Source organism: Camelus ferus, unplaced genomic scaffold (genome assembly GCF_009834535.1).
Source record: "Camelus ferus isolate YT-003-E unplaced genomic scaffold, BCGSAC_Cfer_1.0 contig1604, whole genome shotgun sequence".
In the NCBI taxonomy this organism is placed as follows: domain Eukaryota; kingdom Metazoa; phylum Chordata; class Mammalia; order Artiodactyla; family Camelidae; genus Camelus; species Camelus ferus.
The window spans coordinates 29,657-53,311 of NW_022587799.1; the positions used below are offsets into that span (position 1 = coordinate 29,657).

General features: G+C 60.1%; 1 protein-coding gene and 1 long non-coding RNA gene across 2 annotated transcripts in view; one reads left to right on the top strand and one right to left on the bottom strand.

Moving 5' to 3' along the window:
- Positions 1-23,649, top strand: part of LOC116662480 (tensin-3-like) — a 47,858-nt gene extending 24,209 nt beyond the window's left edge. The window contains 10 exon segments of the mRNA XM_032476193.1: positions 1,451-1,604; positions 2,415-2,541; positions 2,632-2,679; positions 7,364-7,387; positions 12,508-12,516; positions 16,921-17,092; positions 18,249-18,886; positions 19,428-19,452; positions 19,454-19,512; positions 22,796-23,649. Of these exon segments, the coding sequence (XP_032332084.1) occupies positions 1,451-1,604; positions 2,415-2,541; positions 2,632-2,679; positions 7,364-7,387; positions 12,508-12,516; positions 16,921-17,092; positions 18,249-18,886; positions 19,428-19,452; positions 19,454-19,512; positions 22,796-23,049 (1,510 nt within the window). The 3' untranslated portion in view covers positions 23,050-23,649.
- On the bottom strand, positions 4,132-5,238 carry LOC116662481. The gene is made up of 3 exons (XR_004318443.1): positions 5,135-5,238; positions 4,601-4,672; positions 4,132-4,517 (listed from the first exon to the last, which is right to left on the bottom strand). It is a non-coding gene; the product is annotated as an uncharacterized LOC116662481 (long non-coding RNA).
- Positions 23,650-23,655: the final 6 nt, after the last annotated feature.

Sequence of the window (23,655 nt, forward strand, 5' to 3'; positions counted from 1 at the left end):
CATGGGCCCTGGTCCCACCCGGACATGTTTTCACAGTGGTGCCTTTGAGTGCATCCTTGAGGCTGGTCTCATACACAGGACCGCACGCTGGACGGGGCCTCAGTTCCTGAAGCCCTCTGGCTCAAAGGTCAGGGCTGAGGTCATATCACGTGGAGGTCAGGGTGCAGGTTGTCCTCTGCAGGCCAGCAGCAGACCCCTGGGGAGGACCCACACCCTGCTCCCAGTGCGCTGGCGTGGCCACAGCGGGCCACGTCCACAGGACACCGTTTCTGCCCTGCCTGTCGGACAGAGGCCATCTCCTGTTCCCCCGTCCCTTCCGGGAAGGCCTCTGCATTTCTCAGCTTTGATGGGCCGCAGGAGGCAGGTCAAGGGCCGCCCCGCTGTGCACCATTTCAGAGCAGCGCCTTTGGGTGTCTCCCTGGGTGATGTGCTTCACGTGCTGTGACCCGACAGCCTTGGGGGGCATCAGTCGTCCCCTCCTGGGGTGGCCAGGCTCGCAGGGTCCTCCTGCCCATCACTGACTGACACCCACGAGCGTTTCCACCCTGATCCACCTTCCAAAAGTGCTGGGCCCCCACCATGCACCTGTCCTGCCCTGGGAATGGTGTCTAGGCCCTGCCTGTGCCGGGGTGGGGGCCAGCCTCCCTCCGGGGCCCCGCACCCCCCTCCCACGCCCTCTCTGTAAAAACGAGAAGGGGTAAAATGTTTCTAAAAGACACAGTACAACATGTAAAGAAGGCGACCGACCGTGTAGGCAGGTGGAAATGTGTACACGTTCGTGACCCAAGAAAAAGACGTCTGTGTCTGGTCAAAGTGGCTGTTCCCTCTGTGGTGGTCCTGAAGCGGCATGCAGGCCCTCTGGCCTCAGAGGTGCCTGCAGGTGCTGCAGGAGGGGGCGCTGAGCTCGGGCAGGGGTCTCAGACTGTGAGTCCCCGTGTCTGCGGCCGCCGGGGCCCTTCCAAGCTCGACCAGCACGGATAGTCCTTCTTGCTGACTCTGGGGGGTGGGAAGCGGGCTCGGTCCAGGGCCCCGGGTTCCCCCACCCCGTGCTTCCTGAGCCCCCGCTGGGTGCCCGGCCGGCTCTCGGTTCTGGGGAGCCCGCTGGACACAGGTCCTGGTGGAACCGGCGGTGGGAGAGACTGACAGCGGGTGGTAACTGGTCATGCCGGGGGAGAGCAGCCGGAGCCCCGGGGTTCCCTGTCAATGAAACGTCCAAACAGGCAAACCCGTCAAGACGGAAAGTGGGTTACTGGTTGCTGGGGCCGCGGGAGGGGGCTGGGGTTTCCTGTCGGGCGAGGAAGGTGCTCTGGAACCAGAAAAAGAAAAAATAATGAATCGAGTGTCTCTGAGAGGTTAAAAGTCGGTCGCAGTGACGGGCTGGTGGTCTGCCCCGCGCGGAATGCGCCGGCAGCCCACGTGTTTCCCTCCCTGCAGGTGACGAGCCCCCGAGCGGAAGGTTCCAGAAGCTGAGCGTTGGGCAGTATGACAATGACACCGGGGGGCCCCCAGCCTTCTCCAAGTCCAAGTGCGGCTGGGGGAAGCCCACCAGCACGGAACAGGCCCCAAGCCTGGTGCCCTTACTCTCTCCAGCCAGCGCCAAGGAGGTAGCCACAGCGCTGCCCGGGGCCTGGCCCGAGGCAGGGTGTGGGTGCAGAGCACGGGTGCGCGGTCGCTGTCCCGAGCGGGCCCTGGGCGTGCGCCTCGTTCCAGTCATCGGACCTCTGTGTTCTGACCCGTGGGAGGGATGAGGGCCCGGAACTCCGCGGGCGGACAGCAGACACCAGCCGCAAACAGACTTCCTCCAGATCCCAACAGGGGGGCCCAAGTCCCCACCCAAGGCCCCTCGGGGTCCCCGGGAGGGGGGCAGGGAGAACGTGTGGGTCAGTGTGGACGTGGGACACCCGCCCCACCCCCCTGGGAGAACATCAGAGCATCTTCCGGGAGGCATGGTTCAGGCTTTTAACCAGAATCGAAGTAAGACGGGTCGGCAAGCCCCCAGACCAGGAACCCTTTCAAGTCAGGTTTCACGTGCTGTCCAGGCGGGAGCCCTGGGGCCCAGAGCAGACGGGGAGGAGAACATCACCGTTAATGTTAACCCAGGCACCGAGCCAGGGCCCATAGAGGAAACGGGTCCATGCAGCCTCTTCCCTGAGCTGTGGGTTCAGTGCGCCGTGTGCGTACCTGCCTGGGGACACACTGCGGGTGAAGGTCACTCACCTGCTTCGTTCCCCGGGTGCTCACCCCCGCACAGACTCCCCACCAGCTCCACTCACTGTGTGGCTGTCACCGGCCGGAGCACCCGACGCTCCCCCACCTTTATGGCCACTGCACTTCCTGGGTTTCCACCCCTGCCTCCTGGGCCTGCGCTCAGACCAGGGCTGGCTCACCTGACCCCCACCCCGTGCCACTTCCAGACGGCGATCCCCGTGTACCCCCAGGACCTGGATGGGGTCGACGGCAGGGTCTTCTCACCCACTGGCAGTGGCAGTGAGACCCTGCCCCCCACGCCTGCGTTCCCCATGTCTCCGGAGACGCCGTACGGTAAGGAGGGAGCAGAGCTGGCCGCCTGCACGATGGCCCCTCAGGGAGGACTCGGGGATGGACGGCGCCTCACTCTGCTTTCTTCTGTAGTGACGACCCCCCGTTACCCTCCATTCAGCCCCCCGGGGCCCCCGATGGGTGGCAGCAGCCTGTACAGAGGAGCTCAGGTTAAGACCCCGCTCTCTTCCGCCCTGGGCGTCCTCTCATGCAGGAGCACCACCACGTGCCTGGGTCGCACCGCAGCAGCCTGGACGGTGAGGGCAGCACTGGCCATGGGGTGGAGGGGTGCAGGGGTGAGCTGGGGTCTGCTGGGGCGTTGGACCTCTGCCGCCTCTGGGGCCCTGTCCTGGCTCCTACGTCCTGGGTGTGGTCCCCATCCTGGGTCTCCCAGCACAGGGGTGGGTCTGCTCCCTCCTGGGCACCTTCCACGCCCCTGCACCCACCCCACGGAGGTAGCGTGGATGCGTGCTGGTTGGGCTACTCAGCTCCGCCTCCCGGGTAGACGCCACTTGCCTGGAGAGTCCATAGTCAGGTGGTGGAGGGGCTGCGGCTCAAGCCGTGTTCCCATTTAAAAATCGCTCTCCTCAGTCATCGTGGGTTCTCCATGTCGCTGCTTTCTGCCCCGGGAAACGGGGAGGGGTTCCCTCAGGTGCACCTCTGGGAAGGTGGGAGGCTGACTGTGTGTTTAATCCCACTTCTTGTCCTTGGGACGATGGCCGCTCCACTGCCCCTCCCTCCTGAGGAACCCAGATCCAAGGTCGTTTAACAGAAGGGCCGTCTGTCCTGCAGAGTTTCCCGTGTGGCCCGGTGTGCACACGCAGAGACCAGCTCCTTAGTAAGCATGAGTGCGTGGAGGGTGTGGAGAAGCTTGTGCTGTGTTGGCGCCTCTGAACGTCGAATGCAAGGACGGCGGAGAGGTGCCCATGCTGCCGTGTGTAGCCACGTGCATGTTCTTCTGTTTCAATAACTCAGACGCAAAGGGATGGCGTCTCCGTCTCCACACAGCCCTGTCCCCCATCCCCCACAATGGGCAGCTCGCTGGAACCCAGTTAGTGGGTTTGGGCCAAGTCAGTGGGTGCCACGCCGCCACAACCGGGTCCACCAGAGACACGCTGGTCCGGCTGCTGTGTGCAAAGCAGTGCCAGGCGGGTGGAGTGCTCGGGCCGCAGTGGTTTCTGGAAAGAGGGGAGGACAGGGCTGCACTTGGGGGAGATGTGGGTGGTTCGAGCAGCTGACCTGACTTGGGGCTCCGTGGCTGTTCCCAGTTTGCCTGGTTCTGATGTTATGGTCTCAGCTGGGCTCTGACTTCTGACTAGTGTGTCTTCCCACATCGGACTGAACCGGGTGCTGGCTTGGCGTAACCCAGACGTGTCGGGTTGTCCCCCAGCCAGCCAGCCGATGAGGTCAGGGAGAAACAGAGCCAGACGCCAGTCAGCGGTGCGGGGAAAGGTTTACTTGGGGCTGGGGTTGTGGGGGCATGGGGTGGGGCACAGCCAGGTCCCAGGGCTGGGCGGAGCCCCAGGGATGCGCCCCATCATGTGAGGGTCCCTGGCTCCATGCAGGAAAGAATTCAAGAGCAGTGGAGTGAAGGTAGATTTATTCAGGGGGACGCACCCCACAGACAGAATACAGGCTGTCTGGAGAGGCCAGAGGTGGCCCCGGAGCACGGGGTCGTCCAGGAAACTGAGATGAGCACCGAGGTGCCCCCATAACTTCATATGCTAACAGGCAGGAGGGTTATTCCAGCTCCTTGGGGAAGGGATGGGGTTCCCAGAGATTGGCCCCCCGCCCCGTAGTTGCTGTCCCCCCACCCCTGCCGCGTGTCACGGTCTCACGTCACCACCGGTGTGGCTGCGGTGTGCAGTGGGTCAGGAGTGGTGCCCAGCCCTGCCTGTCGGGGTGGAGGGGTGGCAGGCTGTCCCCGATGGCCCTCCTGTTCTCAGGGGCACTGGGAGGGCGGGCTGGCGGGTACGAGCCTGCAGGAGGCAGAGGCCTGCATGGGGTTTCCGTCTCTCCCCCCTTTAACTTCCAAACTGTCCTCCGTCTGCTCCTCACTCACCCTTACGTTCTCGGCATCCAGCGTCCAAGAGGTTCTAGGTGAAAGTCTGTGTTGTTTTTAAGGCGTGAGCACCTGTGAGTGAGTGGGAGGGAGACGCTGTTCCTTCGGGGAGCCATGCGCACGGTGGCTGCGGATGTGGGCGGGAGGGTCGGCGTTGCCGATGGGACGCTGTGTCTGCACTGGGTGGTGACTGCACAAGGGGTGAGTGGGCGCCCACCTCCCTCTGACCCAGGTCCTGAATGCTTCCTGGGGGCAGCACGGTTTTAGGGATGAGTTTTCTGAATGTGACCTTTCATGGGAGTTGCTTCTGCCTGGAGCACGCCCGCGCCATCAGCCGAGTCCCCGCTGCTCCCACCCCGCCAAGCAGAGGGGACAAGGAGGAAGGGCAGGCCAGTCTGCAAGCGTCCGCACCAGAGCTGCCCTGGTCACAGAGAGGCTGGACACAGCACAGAGGTGGCATCTCAGAAAGCAGGCCCGGCTGTCCCCTCTGCCCACCCCTTGGGCTGCCCCGCCCACACCAGGGGAAGGACCCACCCTGCGGAGTGCTGTCCATCTCAGCCCTTCCTGGGCCTGGCTGCCCTGCCAGACGGCCGCCTTCCTCTCTGTTCGGGGAGCCGTGGGCCACAGGAAAAGCCCGTCCATCTGCCGGCTGGGCCTGCCCTGGGCTGTGGCCGGGCATTTCCTGCAGACCCTGCAGGCCATAAACAACCCAGAGGAAGTGCCCTGCGCGGCCCTCGGGGTGTAGGGTCCTTGGGGTCTTCCTGGCCTCGAACTTGGGGAGGTGGGCCAGGCGTCCATCCTGTGAGAGGTGAGTGCCTGTGAGCTTCCACTGGCTTGGTGAGTGGGTCAGAGGGTCACGGCAGGGCTGGGCAGGGGTGACTCTGCACGGCGTGGCTAGAAGGTGTCCTGGAAGCCCGCCACATGCACCATGCCCAGTGCCTCCGTGCAGCCCTGGAGGCGGGGCGAGTGCTGGCCCCCCGGCCTCCCAGGAGGGTCATGGGTCCCTCTTCCAGGGAGGACTTCAGGGAATGTGGCGTCCGCACTAGGATTTGGCGGACGAGTGGGACTGTGCCTGGCCCGTGAGGCAGGAGAGGCGAGGGGTGAGCACCCACTCTGTGCTGCACTAGGTGGATGTAGACCTCGTGGTACACTGCCTACCACCCAGGGCTTCGATGTCAGAGGCCACACCCAGGACAAGTCCCTTCTGCTCTGCTGAACGGACTTCTTACGGTCAGATCTGAGGCCATGAGGGATGGAGCATGGACTTACCTGACTGAGAGGGGACAGTGTCCCAAGTGTAGGGTCATTTGAAATGGGCTTTGACGAGTATATAGGAGCTCGCCGGATTGCTTAGGGTCGGGATGGTGGAGGTCTTCCATGTAGAGGGAAGAACTTGAGCAGAGCAGAGAGAAGAAAGGGATCTAGTGTGTTTGAGCTAAGCCACCGGCCAGGTGAAGCCGGCTGATTGGTTGGAAAAGAGAGTCAGCCAGCAGGAGGGTATGGGAGCCACTGCTGCAGGAGGAAGCCCTGTGGGGTTTGAGGAAAGCGCTCACCCCCAGCTACCCCGGGCAGGGGATGGAGTGAAGGCCTGGGGCTGGTGCCCGGGCAATGAGAGGTGGTGCCCTGGTCCCAGGGAAGGGGACAGGGCAGGAGGCTTCGCTGTGAGCCTGGGATCCCAGGGAAGCACGTCTGCCTCTGTCAAGGCGCAGGTCCTGGACGGGGGCCTTGGGGGGCTCGTTCGGGGTGGCTGTCTCCCTGGGGTCCCAGCCCCACGGACACTCGCGCTAGCCGCTCGGGTGGCGCTGGCGGCTCGGGTGGCACTGGCCGTGGGCTGGAGCCCAGTGGTGCAGGGTTCAGCTGGGAGCCTGGAGAGATGAAAGGGAGGGAAAAGGAAAAGGGGGAAGAAACGGAGAGGAAGCAAACCAGGCAGGGAGCGGGTGGGGCCGGCCGTGCCATCGGAGGGAGGCACCTGCTGGGCAGGCCGCCCAGACAGCCAGATTCTTTCCTCGGAGGAGCTCTCCCGCCGCCCTCTGAATGGGCCTCCTTGGAGGTGGCCGCCCCGCGACCCGCCCCGACTCCCCCGGGACACCGGAACCAGAGTCGCCCGGCTCCGGCGGGTGGGGGCCGCCTCTGGGGACAGCCCTCCTGTGGTCACCTCCCTCTGCCCGGTCTCCCGGCCTATCCTAGGACCGCCCGGCGCCCGCGGCGCCCAGGTACACGCCGGTCCCCTCCCCGCAGCCTCTGGCCATGTCTGTGCGAGGCTGAGAACTGACCTCCCGGAGGTGGGGGAGGGGCGGAGGGGAGCGGGAGGGGCTGGGATGCGGGCGCAGGGCCCGATGGGGGACAAGCTGCGGAGGGGCCCGCTCTTCCCAGTGTCCCCGGGTCCCACGGCTGTGGGACAGGACGCCTGGCCCTGCAGTCAGGAGGCGCCTCCTTCCAGAAGAAAGCTCTGCTTTGTCTCAGCGGCCAGGGCTCCCGGGGCAGAGGGAAGCCTGCTTACAGATGTGCGGTCTGGAGCCGGCTGCTTCCCGGCTCGGATCACTCCTCCGCCTGCCCGGTTCCTCCCCGGCCCGGAGGGGTCGCTGGCTGCCCCGGGAGGACGCTGGGCCCAGGTGCTCCTGCACCTTCCTGGGAGACCAGTGCTTCACTCGGCGCCAAAAGCCAGCATGGGGGTCAAAGTGGGGGCTTCTGAATGAGCCTTGCCTTGCCTGTTGGAGGGTTTCAGAGCCCAAGACTTTAAAGCAGAACACACAGGTCAGCGAGGTAACCCGCCCAGTTGTCACCAGGGCTCCCGGAGGCTCACCTCTGCAATCTCCAGGTGAGCCTGGCGGCTTGTGGCCCAGGCTGCCGCGGCGGGCGGGTAGGCACGGGCCTGGCCAGAGTGACGCGGCCTGTGTGCATGTCTCAGCTGGAAGGATGGGGGGCGATTCCGGGGGAGGGGGCAGTCGCGCTCAGCGCAGCAAGCCTGGGCTGGTGCTCCCGCTGCCCGCTTGCCTCTCCAGCCTGAACGTCCTGCGAGCAGTGCCTTCCAGGTGTGGGAGACTTAACTTATCCGTGGCTGAAGGGAAGATAATGTCTCTCCAGACATCTCCCGTCACTTTAATGCCATCTGTATGCATGGCAGTAATTTTCCACGCGCTCCATGTGGGTGTTGACATATTAGAAACTGTCCTGGGTGGACAGAAATCTTTTTCCAGCTCCAGAGGTGAATTTAAGAGCATTTTGGCCCCTGTACATCCAGGGAGAGAGCGGTCTCTCTCTGCTGCTGATGGTGGCTGGCGGGAGCCCGGGAGCCTTGGTCCCAGGGCTGCAGGCTACCCCGGAGGCCCCGGGCCCCATCCACGCGCGGGAAGCTGGCTGGCGGGCCCCTCCGAGGCAGGCGTTCCACTGTTTTTGGAGCAAAGAGGCAGTTCCTTTAGGACAGGGCTGTTTTATTGCGTTGAGGCTGCTGACTTTGAGATTTCCCTGATGGAGGGGCAAGGGTGTCTTGTTGGAAAACACAGCTTTCAGGCATAGAGATGAGCTGACCGCCTTTGAGCAAGCTGCATTCTTTCTAAATGAAGTGTAGCTGATTTACAAACTAGTGTTAGTGTCCGGTGTATAGCACAGAGATCCATTTATATATATATTCTCATACTCTTTTTCATTACAGGCCATGACAGGGTACTGAATATAGTTCCCTGTGCTGTTCACCTTACGTATAGTAAGTTGTTTGAACAACTTTGTTTTTTCCTTTTTAATTCTTAACACCTTTGCGGTGGTGTGGTTCCTGTCTGCAAACCACACATGTTTCAGATGCTCAGGCTGATGGATTTGGTGGAGGCGTCTGCACCCAGGAAACCACCACCACGGTCACGACAGCCAGCATTTCCATCCATCCCCAAGAGCTGCAATTCCCCGAGCAAGTTTCTTGAGCTCCCCTTTCAGCACTGCTCTCCTCGTCCGTAGGAGGGGGCGACCCTTTTCTGTACAGCAGTAGGCGCTCTGCAAAAGCCACTGTCTCTCCAATTTCTGTTACTGTCCTCGCTATAAAGGAAGTTGGTATATGTGACGTTGCCCAGATTTAAAAACGTCTGAGACACTCGTGATTTCAGAGCCGCGGACACTCCGATCGGCGCCTGGGGACGGGGTGGGGCGCGGCTCTGAGAGCAGGAGGAAAGTGAAACCGGGTGGAGTTTGGGTGTGATGGTCAGTGTGCATTCTAGGCAAGCAGTGCGCGCACTGAGGACCGTTAATCGACGGTCATTCTGCTGCCGCCCACTTGCCCCCTTCAGCTTCCCCTCCCTGTATTTGAAGAAAACAGTCGAATGACATCCAAAGGTGTGAAGCGCTCAGCTGAGTCGGAATCCCCACGTGGGGGTGAGGGGGGTGTGGCCACAGGGTGTTAAGGCCAGTCAGGGGTTGGCCCTGGCCCCGGGGTCCCACCTGCTTTGCAGACGGCCCACCTAAGCGTCGGCACCGCAGGTCTGATCTTGGGACTCAAAGGTAACCGAGTGCAGTTCATGGAGGCGCTGGGTGTCCAAAAGCCCCTCCCCCGGACCCCACTCTCCCGTGTCCTGCTTCAGGCTGGTCACTGCCTTGTCCCGTCCTGAGGGGGGGGGCCGGGAACCAGTTCACCTTCCAGCTCTGCTGCTGAATACCAGGCACCTCTGGTATCTGATGTGCAGGTCGCCTCAGGCAGGGCAGGGGCCGGATTGGCTCCATGAAGGCCAGGCGGGCCTCACAGACGCGGTGGGAGGGGGCGGAGGGGTGGAAGGACTGGGATGAGGGTGTGACGGCTCTGGGACGCACTGGGCAGCCAGCTCTCCTGGGCGCCCGGGCGCACAGAGACACGCTCCTAGAATGCCGGGGGTCCCGGGCAGCCCTGTGAAGGTGAGCGCACGCTCTGGTCCTGGAAGGTGTGGGTCTCGGGGTCCCTCCTGGGTGTCTGTGGGTGTCTGTACCCCGCCATCCCGTCCCTCCGCTCCCGAGGTCCTGCTGCCTGTGGGTTTAGGTTGTACCCTGGACTTCTCTGGTGTGCGCGCCCGAGCTCTGGTTGCCCCCTTGTTTTCAGGCAGCGCACCTGCCCGGCGGTGGTCCTGAGCCACGTGGGTGTTTGGATGTTCAGACGCACCTTCCAGCCGGCCGTGACCCTGGGGCAGTGGGGTGGTGGGTGCAGGGCCGGCCCTCGGACTTGCAGCCCTGCACTCGGTCTGGAGGCTCAGTGGGGGGCGCCAGCTCTCCCTGCACCCTGCAGACCCCGCCCCACTGGGCAGCCAGGGCCACTGCTCCTGTGACGGGGTTGGGGGTGCTGGTGACATGAAGGGTCCACTTTCCGCTCGGTGTGGTATGGTGGGCTAGGCTGTGGGTCCCCTGGGTGTTGGGTCAGAACAGGGCAGGTATTGCCGAGGTTTGCTGCTGTTACAACACTGTTTTTGTTTCTGTTTTGGGTCTTTGGTTAGCCGCAGGCTTTCCCTGGAGCCGTCTCTGTCTGACGGTCCGGGATCCCGGGAGGCAGTCAGGGCACCTCTCCAGCCTGCATCCTTCCTTCTGTCTGTCAGCATCCCCATGCCCGTGGCCGTGTGGTGCCCGGGGCTGTGGCTGGACATGGTGGGACCCGGGAGGAGCGGGCTGCTCTGTTGTGGCCAGAACCCGGTTCCCAGGCCTGATACTCGTTTTTTAAAGATCAGTTGGTGGGGGGGTTGTAGCTCAGTGGTAGAGTGTGCTTAGCACACGCGAGGCCCTGGGGTTAGGGTTTCATGGGGACGGCGCTCCTGTTTTGCAAGAGAGTCCCGGAGAGCGGTGGGCGGAGGGCTGCCCCACATGTGAGCCGTCTTCGCACCCATGACTGCGCACAAGAAGCGTGTTGTGTCTGGTTTGGCTCAGCTTTTTCTAAAGAGGAAAGCGTACGAGGGCCCCAGAGGGTGGTCCTGCCTCAGGCTAGGAGACGCGAGGGCCCCCATTCCGCAGCCCCGTGTGCAGGCTTTGGGGGGCCTGCAGCCCCGAGGCCATTCCTCCTTACAGCCCGCAGGAGAGCAGGGGTGTGTTTTCCTGAGCCCGGTTTGCGGCGTGCTCGTTCCTTGCCGGTTGCCAAGTGCCCTCCATCATCAGTGGAGAAGCTGGCTTCTCTCCGGGCATCTTGCAGAGCAGACACTGCTTGGGCAAGACTCACTGTGAAGAGAAAGCTGTTCCCACATTAGGATTCCCTGCGCGGCACCCGTGGAACGGGGCCCAGTGTGTTTTCTTCCCAGTGTGTTTGGATCGAAACCTCTGAACAGAAACGGGACGTCGTCAGAAGACGAGAAGGAACAAGGTCCCAATTGCAGTGGGTGGTTTTGCCTGCATTCTCGGGTTCTTGTGTGTTACTGAGTGAAAGGAAGGTGGTGGTGGCGTGTTTTTTGGAGGGGTAACTCCAGTTTGGATACGGGGACTTCACAGAAGAGTCCCCGGCTGTGGGCAGCGCAGGGTGCCCGACGTCTGCGCTGCCGGTGCCTTGTCTGGCTCTGTCGGGGGTGATGAGGGCGTGGACTCTGCGACAGGAGGGAGCGGGTTCATCCTTGGGAGGGCCCCCCGCTGGCCTTCACCCACAGGGCACGTCCATGTGATGTGACTGTTTGACATAAGGATTCACAGAGGAGAATTTTCACTCAAAGCCAAGGAAGTGTGTGTTTATCCATTGGGGACCATTGATCATTTCCTTCTTACTCCTTTAATAATTGAAGTGCAGTCAGTTACAGCGTGTCAATGTCTGGTGCACAGCACACCGTCCCAGTCATGCATAGACACACATGTATTCGTTTTCATATGCTTTTTCATTATAGGTTATTACAAGGTATTGTCTATAGTTCTCTGTGCTGTGCAGAAGGCATTTGGTTTTTTTAAAATCTATTTTTATAAATAGTGGCTAACGTTTGCAAATCTCAAACTCCCAAATTTATCCCTTCCCACCCCCTTTTCCCTGGTAGCCATAAGTTTGTTACTATGTCTGCCAGTCTGTTTCTATTTTGTAGCTGAGTTCACAGTGTCCTTTTATTCTCTTTTTTTAGATTCCACATGTGGTATTTTTCTTTCTCTTTCTGGCTTCCTTCACTTGGAATGACGATCTCCAGGTCCATCCGTGTTGCTGCAAATGGCATGTTTCATTCTTTTTTATGGCTGAGTAGTATTCCATTGTGTAAACACACCACACCTTCCTTATCCAGTCACCTGTCGATGTGATCATTTCCTTCTGTGAGGTCTTTGATTTTCATCAAAAAACAGCTGTGGCATCACTTTTTCAGTCTTTAGGGAGTTTTCTCTGCTAAATTGTCTTTATATCTGGCTGCCTGTGCCTCATTCCCCTGCTTGAAAGAAGGTTGGCAAAATGGTCTGTTGTTTGTAGACAAACGAGAGGATTATAAGCTTCCCTTTAAAAAAAGATCACTGCTATCAAACTTCTTGTACGCTCTTGCTTTTAAAATAATACTTTAAATTTAGAGTTTGGCAGCTGGAAGAGGACTGTTTTACCTATGAGATGTTTTGTGGGAAACTCGTGGTAACCAGAAGGCAAAAATCAAGAGCTCAGACATGAAACACAGACTGAGTGATTCCCCGTGGACGGAAACCTCCGATTTACAAAGGGAGATGGAAGGAGAAGGAAACAGTGGGGAGGTGAGCTTGGAGCCAAACCCACCCACCAATGCGTCGACTCTGCTGATGGGATTCTGAGGGTGAAGCAGCTGGGGTCCCAGAGAGGGGCACCATGCTCCATGGTCCACGACCGGAACCTGGAGGTCTGGGCTCTCCTTCCAGCAGCCCCGAGGTTCACACCTGGAACTAGAGAGAAAGGAGGAGACCAGAGAGGTGTTACCGCTTCATTTCGCAGAACTCTCTCAAATGGTGGAGACAAGAGCTTCCCAGTTTGGTGCCTCACCCCAGAGTGTGACCAGGAGGAAGGGGTGGAGGGATGGAGACAGGGGGTGGAGCATAGATCTGGGAGGCAGATGGACAGCAGTCGATGAGAGATAGATGGAGAAGACGGATGGATTATAGGTTGGAAGACGGATGGATTATAGGTCGGTAGACGGATGGATAGACAGTCAGACAGACAGATAGATAGACAGATATATAGACAGACAGACAGATCGGTAGACGGTTGGATAGACAGATAGAGAGACAGAGAGACAGACAGACAGACAGATGCAGGTGGTCTCACTCACTTCTAAAAGTTTACCATGAATTTGTCTGTTTATTACGGGCCAGAGGTGGAAGCTGACTTTCCAGGCAGTTAAATAACAAAACTAAAGTTTCTTCACCTGGATGGGCAAGTACAGTCTTGACCTCAGCTAAATTTATTTTTTTTTCGCTAAGTCATAGAAAAGATTGAACGGCAATTTGTAATTATTGAGAGTAATTTAATGCACAAGTGAATACTTTTTATGTTTTTAAGATTTTTTTAAATGTAACTAGGAAGACAAGGAAATGTTTTTGTTTTGTTTTTTGTTTTTTTGTAATGTCACGTGCCTGACTTTTGTTAAAGGTGGTGGGTCCTGCGTCTCAGAGAAGAGCTGCCTGGGGGTGAAGGGTGATGTTTGGCCCCCTCTGTCATTTTTTCTGCCTGGCCACTCCCTCCGGCCAGCACCAGGCTGTGGAGGACCGGGAGCCGGGGCCCCGCCTGCAAGCAGCACGAGTCCCCTTTCTTCCTGGGAACTGACGTGTGATGTAAACTGTGGCGAGCAGACAGCACACACGTCAGCCAGCTTCCCACGGAGCCTCGGTCAGCGTTCGGACCCCTGCCCGGCCTGACTGGGTAAAGGAAGTGCAGGGAGGGGGCTGGACATCCCCGAGCCCAGCGGGAGAGGCCCGCTCCCTCCTTCCGCCCGTGGTGCCCCAGTACCCCGTCTGCTGGGAACCAGGAAGGGGGACGAGGCGGATTTCCAAACTGAAGGTGTCATCGTCTGTCTCTGGGCGTCACCAGGGAAGGCACAACGTGAGAACATGGTGAGGAGGAGCCGGGAGATGCCGGGACTGAGAAGAGGCCCAGAGCAGGTTGGCCCAGAGCTGTGACGGCCGTTAACGGAGGAGGTGATCCCAGGAGCAGGGGCTGCACGTGCCCTCTGGGCCGCGACCTCTCCGCGTGGCCCAGCAAATGCTCGCACATCCCTGAAGCAGGTGCACCAGACTCGATGGATAAACGTTCTTCTGATGCCACAGTTCTGTGCTGTTTCTTGTCGCGGGACCCTGGGGGCTGATCAGCTCCTCTCCTCCCCCGCCTCGGGCCAGCCCCCGACCCATATTTGCACATCGCACCCTGAACTTTCCCCTTTCACCTCTTGGCCTCTGTGGACTCACTCACTGATTCACAGAACCACTGACCCGAAGCCCCCGCCAGCTGCCAGCTCCTGTTCTGTGAGCACAGAGCCCGGGAAGCTGCCCATCGCACCCCTACGCGCACAGCTTTTGGTCCGTCAGAATCCCGCCAACCTTCCAGGCTTCTAGCAGTTACCACTTCCTCCAGGAAGCCTTCCAGCTCTCCCCAGACAGAAGCAGTTCCCCCCCGCAGGCCTTTCTGAAGCTCATGAGCCCCTCAGTGTGATGCTAATGCCAGTCTCCCCATGTGGACAAAACGCTCGCCTGGCGGGCAGGGTCCTGGTTTCCCACAGCACCCAGCGTGGTGCTGGCAGGTAACCGCTCAGCAGACACACCTGAGGGGGAAGGTGGACCCAGGCAGACGTGAGGGAGGAGTGCGGGGGCCCTCTGCGACACCAAGCGTCCGGTTTCCTATCCCAGCTTTGATCAGCAGGGCTGAAGGGTGGGCTCTGAAGACCATCTGGTTGGTTAATTAATTCAACACACATTTGTCTTAGAATATATATATATGTGTGTGTGTATTGACCGGGGGTGTCACCCTGGCTTGCGCGCCGCCCCCCTCTTGAGCCGAACGGCTGTGTCTGCTCTGGGGACTCATAGGTGAGTCTGGGCAGCAGGCGGGCACCGAGCGCAGCCCGGGGTGCCCACGGAGTGTTTGCAGGGGATGCGGGAGGCAGTGCCCGTCCCCAGGGCTCACAGAGTGGGTTGTACAAATGAAACACCAGCCCCGGACTTTCCCATGATGAAAAGTTGACTAAATATTAAAAAAAAAAAATCATGCTGCATTGGGCTTCCCCCCTTGAAGTGTCTGTCTTTGGTTTCCCTAAGTTTTACGACTAAGTGAATATGCATACTTTCCTTTTCATTGATCCTGCTTAGAAGCCATAAGTTGGTTTTAAACCTGTGGCTTGATTTCTTCGGTCTGTTTTGGGAAATTCTCTGGGAAAATCTTTTCCAGTCTGCTTCTGCCTCGTTACGTTTCTCCCCCCTCTTCTTGGACTCCAGTTACGCACGTGTCAGCACCTTTCACCAAGTCCCTTGGGGTTTTCTGCTCTTTTCCGTGTTTCCATCTTTTCCCTCTCACTGCTTCAGGCTGGAGATTCGCGTCCGACTTACTTCCCAGGTCACTCATCATTCCTCCTCGTCTGATCTGCCCACGGAACCACCGACCCCGTGCTCACTGGCGTTAATTTTGTTTTGAAGTTCTGGGGTTTCCACTGGATTGTTCTTAATGGACTTCAGTCCTCTGGTGAAATTCTCCTATCTGTTCTTACATTTTCAGCTCAGGTGTGTTAGAGGCTGTGTCTTTTAACCCCCATGTTTATACTGGTTGTGGGCATTTTTTATCTTCTTTTTTTGTGTCTTTTTATTTCTTTGTTTTGTTACGTGGCATGCCTGATCAGGTTTTCTATTAAATATTTGAAATATCAAATGCCTAAAAATGATAGATAGATGATTTGATGGGTGGATGGATGGATGGATAGGTGGATGGATGGTTAGATGGATGGATGGATGGATGGATGGATGGATGGATGGATGGATGGATAGATGGATGGGTGGATGGATGGATGGATGGATGGGTGGATGGATGGGTGGGTGGATGGATGGGTGGATGGATGGGTGGGTGGGTGGATGGATGGATGGTTGGATGGTTAGACGGATGGATGGATGGATGAATGGTTGGTTGGATGGGTGGATGGATGGGTGGATGGATGGATGGATGGATGGTTGGATGGATGGATGGATGGTTGGATGGATGGTTGGGTGGGTGGATGGATGGATGGCAGACAGACAGACAGCGGCAGGCTCTGGATGGTGGTGTATTCCCCAGAGGACAGGACCGTCTCTTGGGCAGACTCTTTAGCCCTAGGCAGGCTGACTTGTGACTGGTGCCTGTCCTCCGGGGCTGCAGCCTTTGGGGAACTGTCCTGGAATCCTCGCAGTGTCTGCAGAGTCCTCTCTTCCTGCTTCAGTGCCTTGAGCTCCCCCGCCCCCCAGGAAACGCCGAGCTCCCCGCTTAGCTTTTGTTTCCTCAGCTGCTGTGTTTGTGTTGGTCACCAGGCAGACGCCTCAATTCCTGGCTGCCTGGGTCATTCTGGACCCGTTTTTACCTCCCCAGAACTGTGGGGATTCACAGGCCTGTCTGGCCTCTGTTCCCTCTGCTCCCAACGAGTCCGGGGCTGGGGACAAACCACCAAGGACAAACCACTTGCCTCGGTGCCGTCCTGGTCCTGGAACTGAGTAACATGAGTGAGACGGAACTTTGTAGTATTTTCTGATCAGTCCCCCCTTGTTCTAAGGCAGAAAACAAAATAACCTGTTCTCAAAATATTATTTTCTTGAGTGTGGTGGATCTGTCGGGTTCTCAAATCTTAGTGTTTTTCTTAAAAAAGGCAACATTTAAAAAAATACCCAGAAGTAGTGGTGATGCGGGGCCGTCAGCCGGACAGACACCTGTCAGTGGGACGTGCGATGGCTGGGTGGTTGGATGGATGGATGGACGGGGTGTGCGGGGGTCGGAAGGCAGGCTTTCCTGGTTCAAGGCCTCTGGCTCCCCGGTGGCGGACGGGGACCAGGCAGGGTGGTCTCTGCCCCTCTCTGGGGCGAGGACATCATTGGCAGGGCTGTGCTGGAGGTGGGAAGTGTTACCCCAGAGCATGCGGCCCAGCCTGGGGCACAGAGGGAGGTCAGGAGCCCCCGGCCCGCAGCCGCTGTGCCAGCACTTTATGCGAAGTGTGTCTTTCCTTTGGGGGCCCGGTGGCTGGTTTGCACGGGGGCCGTGCCCTTCCCAGAGTGGAGGCAGCCGGCCTCATCAGCATGGCACCTGCGTCAGGGTAACTGGGGCCCACGCTGTCACGGACGCGGGTGCCCACTGGGGTTGTTCCTTGTGCTTGGAGAGAGGCAGCCGTGCTCGGTGGCACTTGTCACCTTCTGCAGCAGAGAGCTTCTGCAGGGACCCCGTTCCTCACAGCCCACCCTGTGTCTCGCCCCAGAACCACGAGGCTGCCCTGAGATTCTCGGTCACTCCGTGGGGATGTCACAGAGCCCGGCTGGACCCACGCCCGCAGTGTTCTGGGCCGACGTGCCCATGGCGCCCTCCTTGCAGCGGGTCTTCATGTCCTCCTGCACGGTGTCCGGCGGCAGCCTCGGCCAGCGGAGGGAGAGGTGAGTGGGCCTTGGAAGCCAGCACAGCTGCCCCTGCCAACGCCGAGTGCCAGTGCCGTGGCGGGGAGGCGGGTGGCCCCCACATGACACCACCATCAGTCTTCAAAGGGGCCGTCAAGGTACGGACTCCTGGGAGGGCACCCTGGCAGTCAGCAGGCGGGGTGCCCACAGGGGGGCCCTGCCCTGAGAGTCCGGGGACAGTGCCAGCTAGCGGCTGGGCATCCGGAGGGTGTGGTCTGAGCTGAGGCTGGAGAGGGGTGTGGGGGCTAAGCCAGGGCTCTGTCTCTGGGACGTGGAGGCCAGGCCGGGAGGGAGCCCACCTGCCCGGGGCTGCAGAGTGCGGAGGCCTGCTTTCCCCGGGGACATGGAATTTGTGCTGGGGTGTGGGAACACCCCCGCCATGGGATCCAGGGAACAGGAAGGAGGGACCACGGACAGAGGAACATCCTGTTTCCGCTTCTGGAAGGACTGCCATTGAGCAAATTCAGATGCTCCGGGTGGGACCCACTTCTTCATGTTTCCCTTGTGTGTGCAGGCCCGGGGCTCAGCCCTAACCCCGCTTCGTCCCTCCCTCTTTCTCTTTACAGAAAGGGGGGCTCCTGTCAGGACTTGGCATCACGCACAGAGCACGTGTGTGTCTGCTAGTGAAATATTTCTGTGTTTCTAAATACAAGGGGATTTCTGAGATGCTTAATGCCGGCGTTTCCGATTTCCAACATGGAAATCTCCTGTTCTTATCGGTACCACTTCATCAGCTGGGTGTCCGGGAAGCACGTGCTGGAAACTGACAGTGCAGGCACCTCTGTCGGCATCGGGGGGAGAACGGGACGGGGGGGTTGAAGCAGACACGTGGTCGATGCCCCTGTGATGGGACCAGAGGGAGTTCCCGCACACGTGGATGCAGTGCAGCTTTGTCTTGAAGAAGAGAAGGGTCTTCCAGGTGAGGGCTGAGGGAGGCGGAGGCAGGGCAGATGTGGAGCCGGTCAGGGCTACCCGGGGTCCCCGAGGCTGCACACTGCGCCTCTGGGGTGAAGGGTTCGAGTGGGGTCCGAAGGCGGGCCTGAACCCTGACACTGGGGTTTGCCGGGTGGGGACCCTGGCTGGTGTCAGGGCCTGGCCCTGGACTGGTCCTTCTCTGATTGCTTTGTCTGTCCAGCAGCCCTCCCGCTGAGCACCCGTGGGTGGAGACCAGCCCCAAATCCTCGCTGGCCCTGCTGGGGAATGGCTGGCCGGCAGGCAGCCTCCTGGGCAGCAGAGAGTTCCCGGGGCCCGGCCAGGATGGCTCCGGGTGGCCCCACTTCCCACCTGCCGATCTCCAGACGCCCTTCCACGGCCACCAGCTGGCCCTGATGGACCCCCCGGAAGCACTAGGGCCGCCGAGCGGCCAGGCCTTCCTGAGCTTCTGCTCGGCCCCCGGGGGAGCTGGCCTTCCTCCCGGGGGGGACGCGGGGGCCTTGCTGGCCAGTTCCCACGAAGCATCCCCGGCCCTCGGCCCCCCGCGGGCCGCCGTGGAGCCTGCTGACGACGGCTTCCTGTCTCACGGCTTTCTCACAGTGGTGCCAGGACACAGCAGTCACCACAGCCCGGTCCTGCAGGGCCCGGGGATGACCCTGCCAGGGCAGCCACCCCTTCCTGAGAAGAAGTGGGCCTCGGAGGGGGACCGGTCCTTCGGCTCAGCCTCCCCATCTTCCAGCAGCTTCTCCAGCCCTCACAGTGGGAGAACCATGAGCATTCCTTTCCCAAACGTCCTCCCAGAATTTTCCAGGGCCTCAGAGGTGGCCACTCCATCCCCAGGTAGGTGCGTCCCCGCCGGCAGGAGGCCCACCTCTGCCCACGCCCGCACGCTGCGAGGGAGGGCCCTGGGGTTGCAGCTGGGCTGCCCTGTGAGCTCCTTGGAGGAAAAATCCAGAACCTCCGGGGGTCCTTCCCGTGTCGCCAGCCCAAAGCCAGAGACTCCAGCAGCAGAAAGAGACATTCATTGGTTTCTTCCTCTCACTTGGAATCCCTGTTCTGCTAAAGTAACGTCAGAGACACATGGGACGGAGCCACTGGAAACTTAATTGTGAAATGTTCAGACGTGGAAGAGGTGGTCAGACGCTGGTGGGAGGGAGCAGCGCCCGCCACACGGTTTCCTGCCTGGCCAACTGTGTGTTTGTGCCATGAAGCGGGCACGCCCTGCTCCAAGCCAGGGCCTCCCCTGTAGGCAGATAGAGTGCACTCCCCAGACACCCCGCCTGCACCCCGGTGGGACTGTGAACTCCCAGCACCCTGTGGGGTGAGAGGCTGCTGGAAAGAACGCCCTCCGCAATGACTGTCATTAAATTCTGTTTTGCAGATAATCCAGGTGAGAAGCAGGTGACCGAACTTTGTCCAAGACACATCCAAGTTCTGGTACAAGGCAGATATCTCCAGAGAGCAAGGTGCATGGGCGGGACGAGGGCTCGGCGCTGAAGGAGGCGGGACTGGGCGGGGGACCCAGGGAGCTCTCGCCCAGACAAATGGTTCCCCACCTTGGGGAAACTGCTGGGACCTTGGCATCAGGACTGGAAGGTCTTGGTCCTAACGAGGGAGGCACTGGCCACGAGTGGCCGGTGGTGTGTGCGGTGGAGTTTCTGGTGGCTTCTGTCAGCACAGGCTGGGCGGTGTCGCCAGTGATGACTGCAGACTGGGACAAGAAGACAGCCAAGGCCTCGAGCCACGGGGGCCAAGGGCCGGGGGGCGTCTCTAAAACTAGGCCTTGCACCCCTGCCTTTGTCCATGTGGAAGACCAAGCACCTGACAGGCGATGGGGCCTGCGGCCAGCGTCTCCCGCGCAGCCCGACCCCCTGGGTGCAGTCTCAGGACAGTGGGAGGAACTGAGAGCAAGTTAGGGTTGTTGGGCACTGTTTCCCCAGAACCCGAGTGGAAGTGGGGGCTGGCAGCCTGTGGAGCCGTGGGCCCCCTGGGTGGCCCCTGGGCAGCGGACTCCCTCTGAGAGGATGCTCTGGCCCGGCTGGGGGGCTGGCAGGTGCCCAGAAGGATGAAACTCCTCAGGGGCTTCCTGGGGGCTCTGGGCTGAGAAGAGGGTGGCCTGGCTTCCACTGCTGCTTGGAGCCAGCCCTCAGCCTGGGGAGGAAGTCACTAGCTCTCGGGGTTACATCCCCAAAGTGCCTGGATCTGAGAGGTTAAACAGGCGAGAGATCAGCTCTGTCCAGCTTTTTATTCAAAATTCTTCTACTCAATTAAGCAGATCATAAAAATGCTAAGAATGTCCCTTTCTTCCCGGGACCTCAATGGACCGACCCATTGTGGTTTCATATGGGGAGCCCGTGGCCTGGGGGGCTGCCGAGGCCCTGAATTGGCCTTTGTGCCGGACTGAGCTCACGGCCGGGCTGCGCTGTGGCCAGATGCCTGGTCCAATCCCCTCCCTGCTCCAGTGGCAATAGTCCCCGTGACCGTGGCCCTCATCCTGCCCACAGACTCTGCGGAGTGCTTGTCAAGGGCCCTGTTCTGGAACGTTCTCAGCAGACCCTCCTACGGGTCTGCGTGAGCTCAGCCCGTCATCCCAGGGCGGAGGGCTGGCCTGCCCCATTTTGGACTGGCACTCAGAAGAGGCAGGTGTGGCTGGCATTTGCCTGGCGGTTCCTGCCTGGGGGGGCCTGGGGAACAGTCCTGGGCAGAGGGCACCTCCTTGCTAGCCCTGCTGGGCACACAGAGGGTGGTGGAGTTACTGTGGTCGTCAGTCTGAGCCACAAATTTAAGAAAATTTCTTCTGGGCCATCCCCCCACCTCAAAATAGCTGATATGCAGCCTGGGCATTGATTTTTTCCAGCCGAACCTCAGGAGAGGAGCTTCCTCTGTTTCCTGGGTGTTTTGTGTGGACCCCTACTTGTTCTGTCGGGGGTGCCACTTCTCCCGAGGGAAGAAAGCCACCAGAGGTTCTGTTGTAACCTCTGGAATGTGCCTTTTCCTGGAAAAGCTGCAGTGAAATTTCAGGGAGGTGGAGGAGGGGAAAGGCCCCGGGGCTGTTTTCGGGCACAGCTGGTCACATGACTGTGGCACTTAGGGCCTTGGCATTTTTTAAAGGTGGACATAGAACTGGCGGGAGGTCAGGGCTCTCAGCCTCTGCTCCCCATCCTTAAACGCAGCAGCTGCAGGGAGACAGGTGGTGAGGGCGTGTCTTCTGCAGCCTGGCGGTGCCCTGGTGGGTGTGAGCTCCTGTCTGCTTCAGGAAACAGTGAGTCAAGCCCAGACCTCAGGCTGCCCTCCACATGTGGCCCCCATGTCCCAGGTGGCCTGGCCTCTGGGGAAGGGGCTGGGAGCCGGGAGCCGCCCGGAGCAGCCCCAGCTGGCCGTCTCTGCCCCCCACGAGTCTGGGCTGCTTGTCTCCTCCCCCTTGGGGTGGAGTCATGACTTAGAAAGGCAGAGCTAGTGAGGTTGTCACAGTGGAAAAAAGTACGACTTCTGTGAGTGAGATTCCCTTACTTAAAGAATAACAGTCATACACGTTCAGCCCCAGATCTGGAAAACAGCCTGTGACCCAGACCCTGCTCCGTCCAGTCCCCAGCGCAGGTGGGAGAGGCTGCCGGTCCCTCCGCCGTGTCAGGGTCACCCCAGGCCCGGTCCCTCCGCCCCTCCCCACATGCTGTGTGCAAGCCCCCACCTGGGGGCCCCGTCCCGCCCGCGGGGCTGGGGGCAGCCCCACGGAGAAGTGCAGAAGGAACCCCGTGTCTCGCCAGGCCAGGAGGTTGGGGCTGGAGTCGGTGCATACGGGGCTGGGACAGGGCGTTTCCCAAGATGAGACAGGCTTCCTGCTCTCCCGGGTTTGTGTCCTGGGCCCTGACCCGCTGCAGACAGGGCTGCGGGCTCCACAGAAAGGCGGTGTTACAGCTGCCGTTCTGCGCTGCACTACACTTCAGATTGTTAGTTGTCTTTCTATAAAAGGTGCAGGTCTGTGAAGGAAGCTCTGGGCTCTGCTCCTCTCTGGGCACCGTCAGGTTTGCCTGAGGTTACCACCGCCCTGACCCATCGCTCTTTCTTCCTGTGTCATCAGTGGAAGGCCTGTGAGAGCCAGGCTTCGACCCAGAGGCGAGGCAGGGAGGGATGTTCTTGTTGACAGTCAGTGCTCACCTGGGGCGGGTGGAGAGCGCGGGGCCAGGCTCAGCCCTTGGCCCTGACCGACAGGTGACTGCCACACCGAAAAGGGGCTCACAGCCCCACCTAGGTGGGAACCACTGACCAGAGCAGCCACATCTTCCCCGACCACCGGATGGAGGGCCACCCGTGGCCACATCTTTGCCGTTCCCTGGGGCAGAGAGGGAAATTTGTAGTAAACATGCAGTGACTTTGGGGTCACATGTGCAGACTTGGGAAGTGCGATCAGAAACTTCTTTCCTTCTGTTGAATGTTGACAGTGTCCTTTCTAATATCGCAAGAAATGCCAGGCCAGGAGACGGCCCAGGTGGCCTCCCTTGGTACTGGGCGCCACTGCTTGTGGGGACATGCGGTCTGGGTGTGTGTGCCTGTTTCCTGGTGGGGGTGTCACGGGGGCTTTGCAGGTGCTGTGGGGTTGACGGGGGTAATGTGTGTAGTATGTGTGTGTACATGAAAGCCGCACCTCCGTCTGGTGCCCCTGCAGACCCCGGCCATCACCGGGCGCGGCCATCGGAGAGGCAGGCCGTGGTCCCCGCTGTGCACACACTCACGCCTCTTTCCCTCCTGCAGCCATCGCCATGCTGAAGGACAAGGAGCCCGGGGCCTTCATCGTCAGGGACAGCCACTCCTTCCGGGGTGCCTACGGGCTGGCCATGAAGGTGGCCATGACCCCGCCCTCCGTCCTGCAGCTGAACAAGAAAGGTGGGTCCTGGACGGCTCTGCTCAGCCCCACCTGCGGCTTAACCTTCCTGCCCATGAGGCCCTGGGGACAGGAACAGCCCTCACGGGTCTTCTCAGCATTTCCTGTCTCGGCTCTGTTTTAGGAAGTGCTGCCCAGCTCAAGAATGGAGGTTAATTGTCAGCTTTATTTTTCTGATTGCTCTGAGCAGGTGACCCAGCCCATGGGTCAGATGCTGGACACGGTGCCCACTCTCAGCCTGTCTGCCTCAGTCCCTCTGACTTCCGAGCGTAAACGTCTAATAAGTTCCCCTGTCTTCTCCCTGGCTCTCTGTCCAGTGCACACAAGCACACGTGTCCTCCCCTCTTACACCAGAGGCGGCTCACCACATGCCTGGCCTTCGTTCCTCCTCCCAGCCGAGCGTTCTGGTGGATTGAACGCGAGCCGGTGCGGGCCTGGTGTCACCAGGTCACCTCTCGGGGGAGAGGACGGAGCCTTCCGCCCTCCAGGCCAGGGCTTCGGCCGGTGCCGAGAGCCAGCGGGTACCATGTGGTTCACTCGGGCCTCTTGCTCTGTAACGGGCACTCCGTGGCTTGACATCGTCAGGCCCAGGGAAGTGCGTGATGCCTGCGCACAAGGCGAGCGTTGTCCTGCACCTGGTGGGTGTGCAGCAGACCCAGGACGCGGGCCTGTGGGGAGCCCGCCATGCCCTTCCCTCCCTGGGCATCGTAACCCAGCACCACTGTTCCTT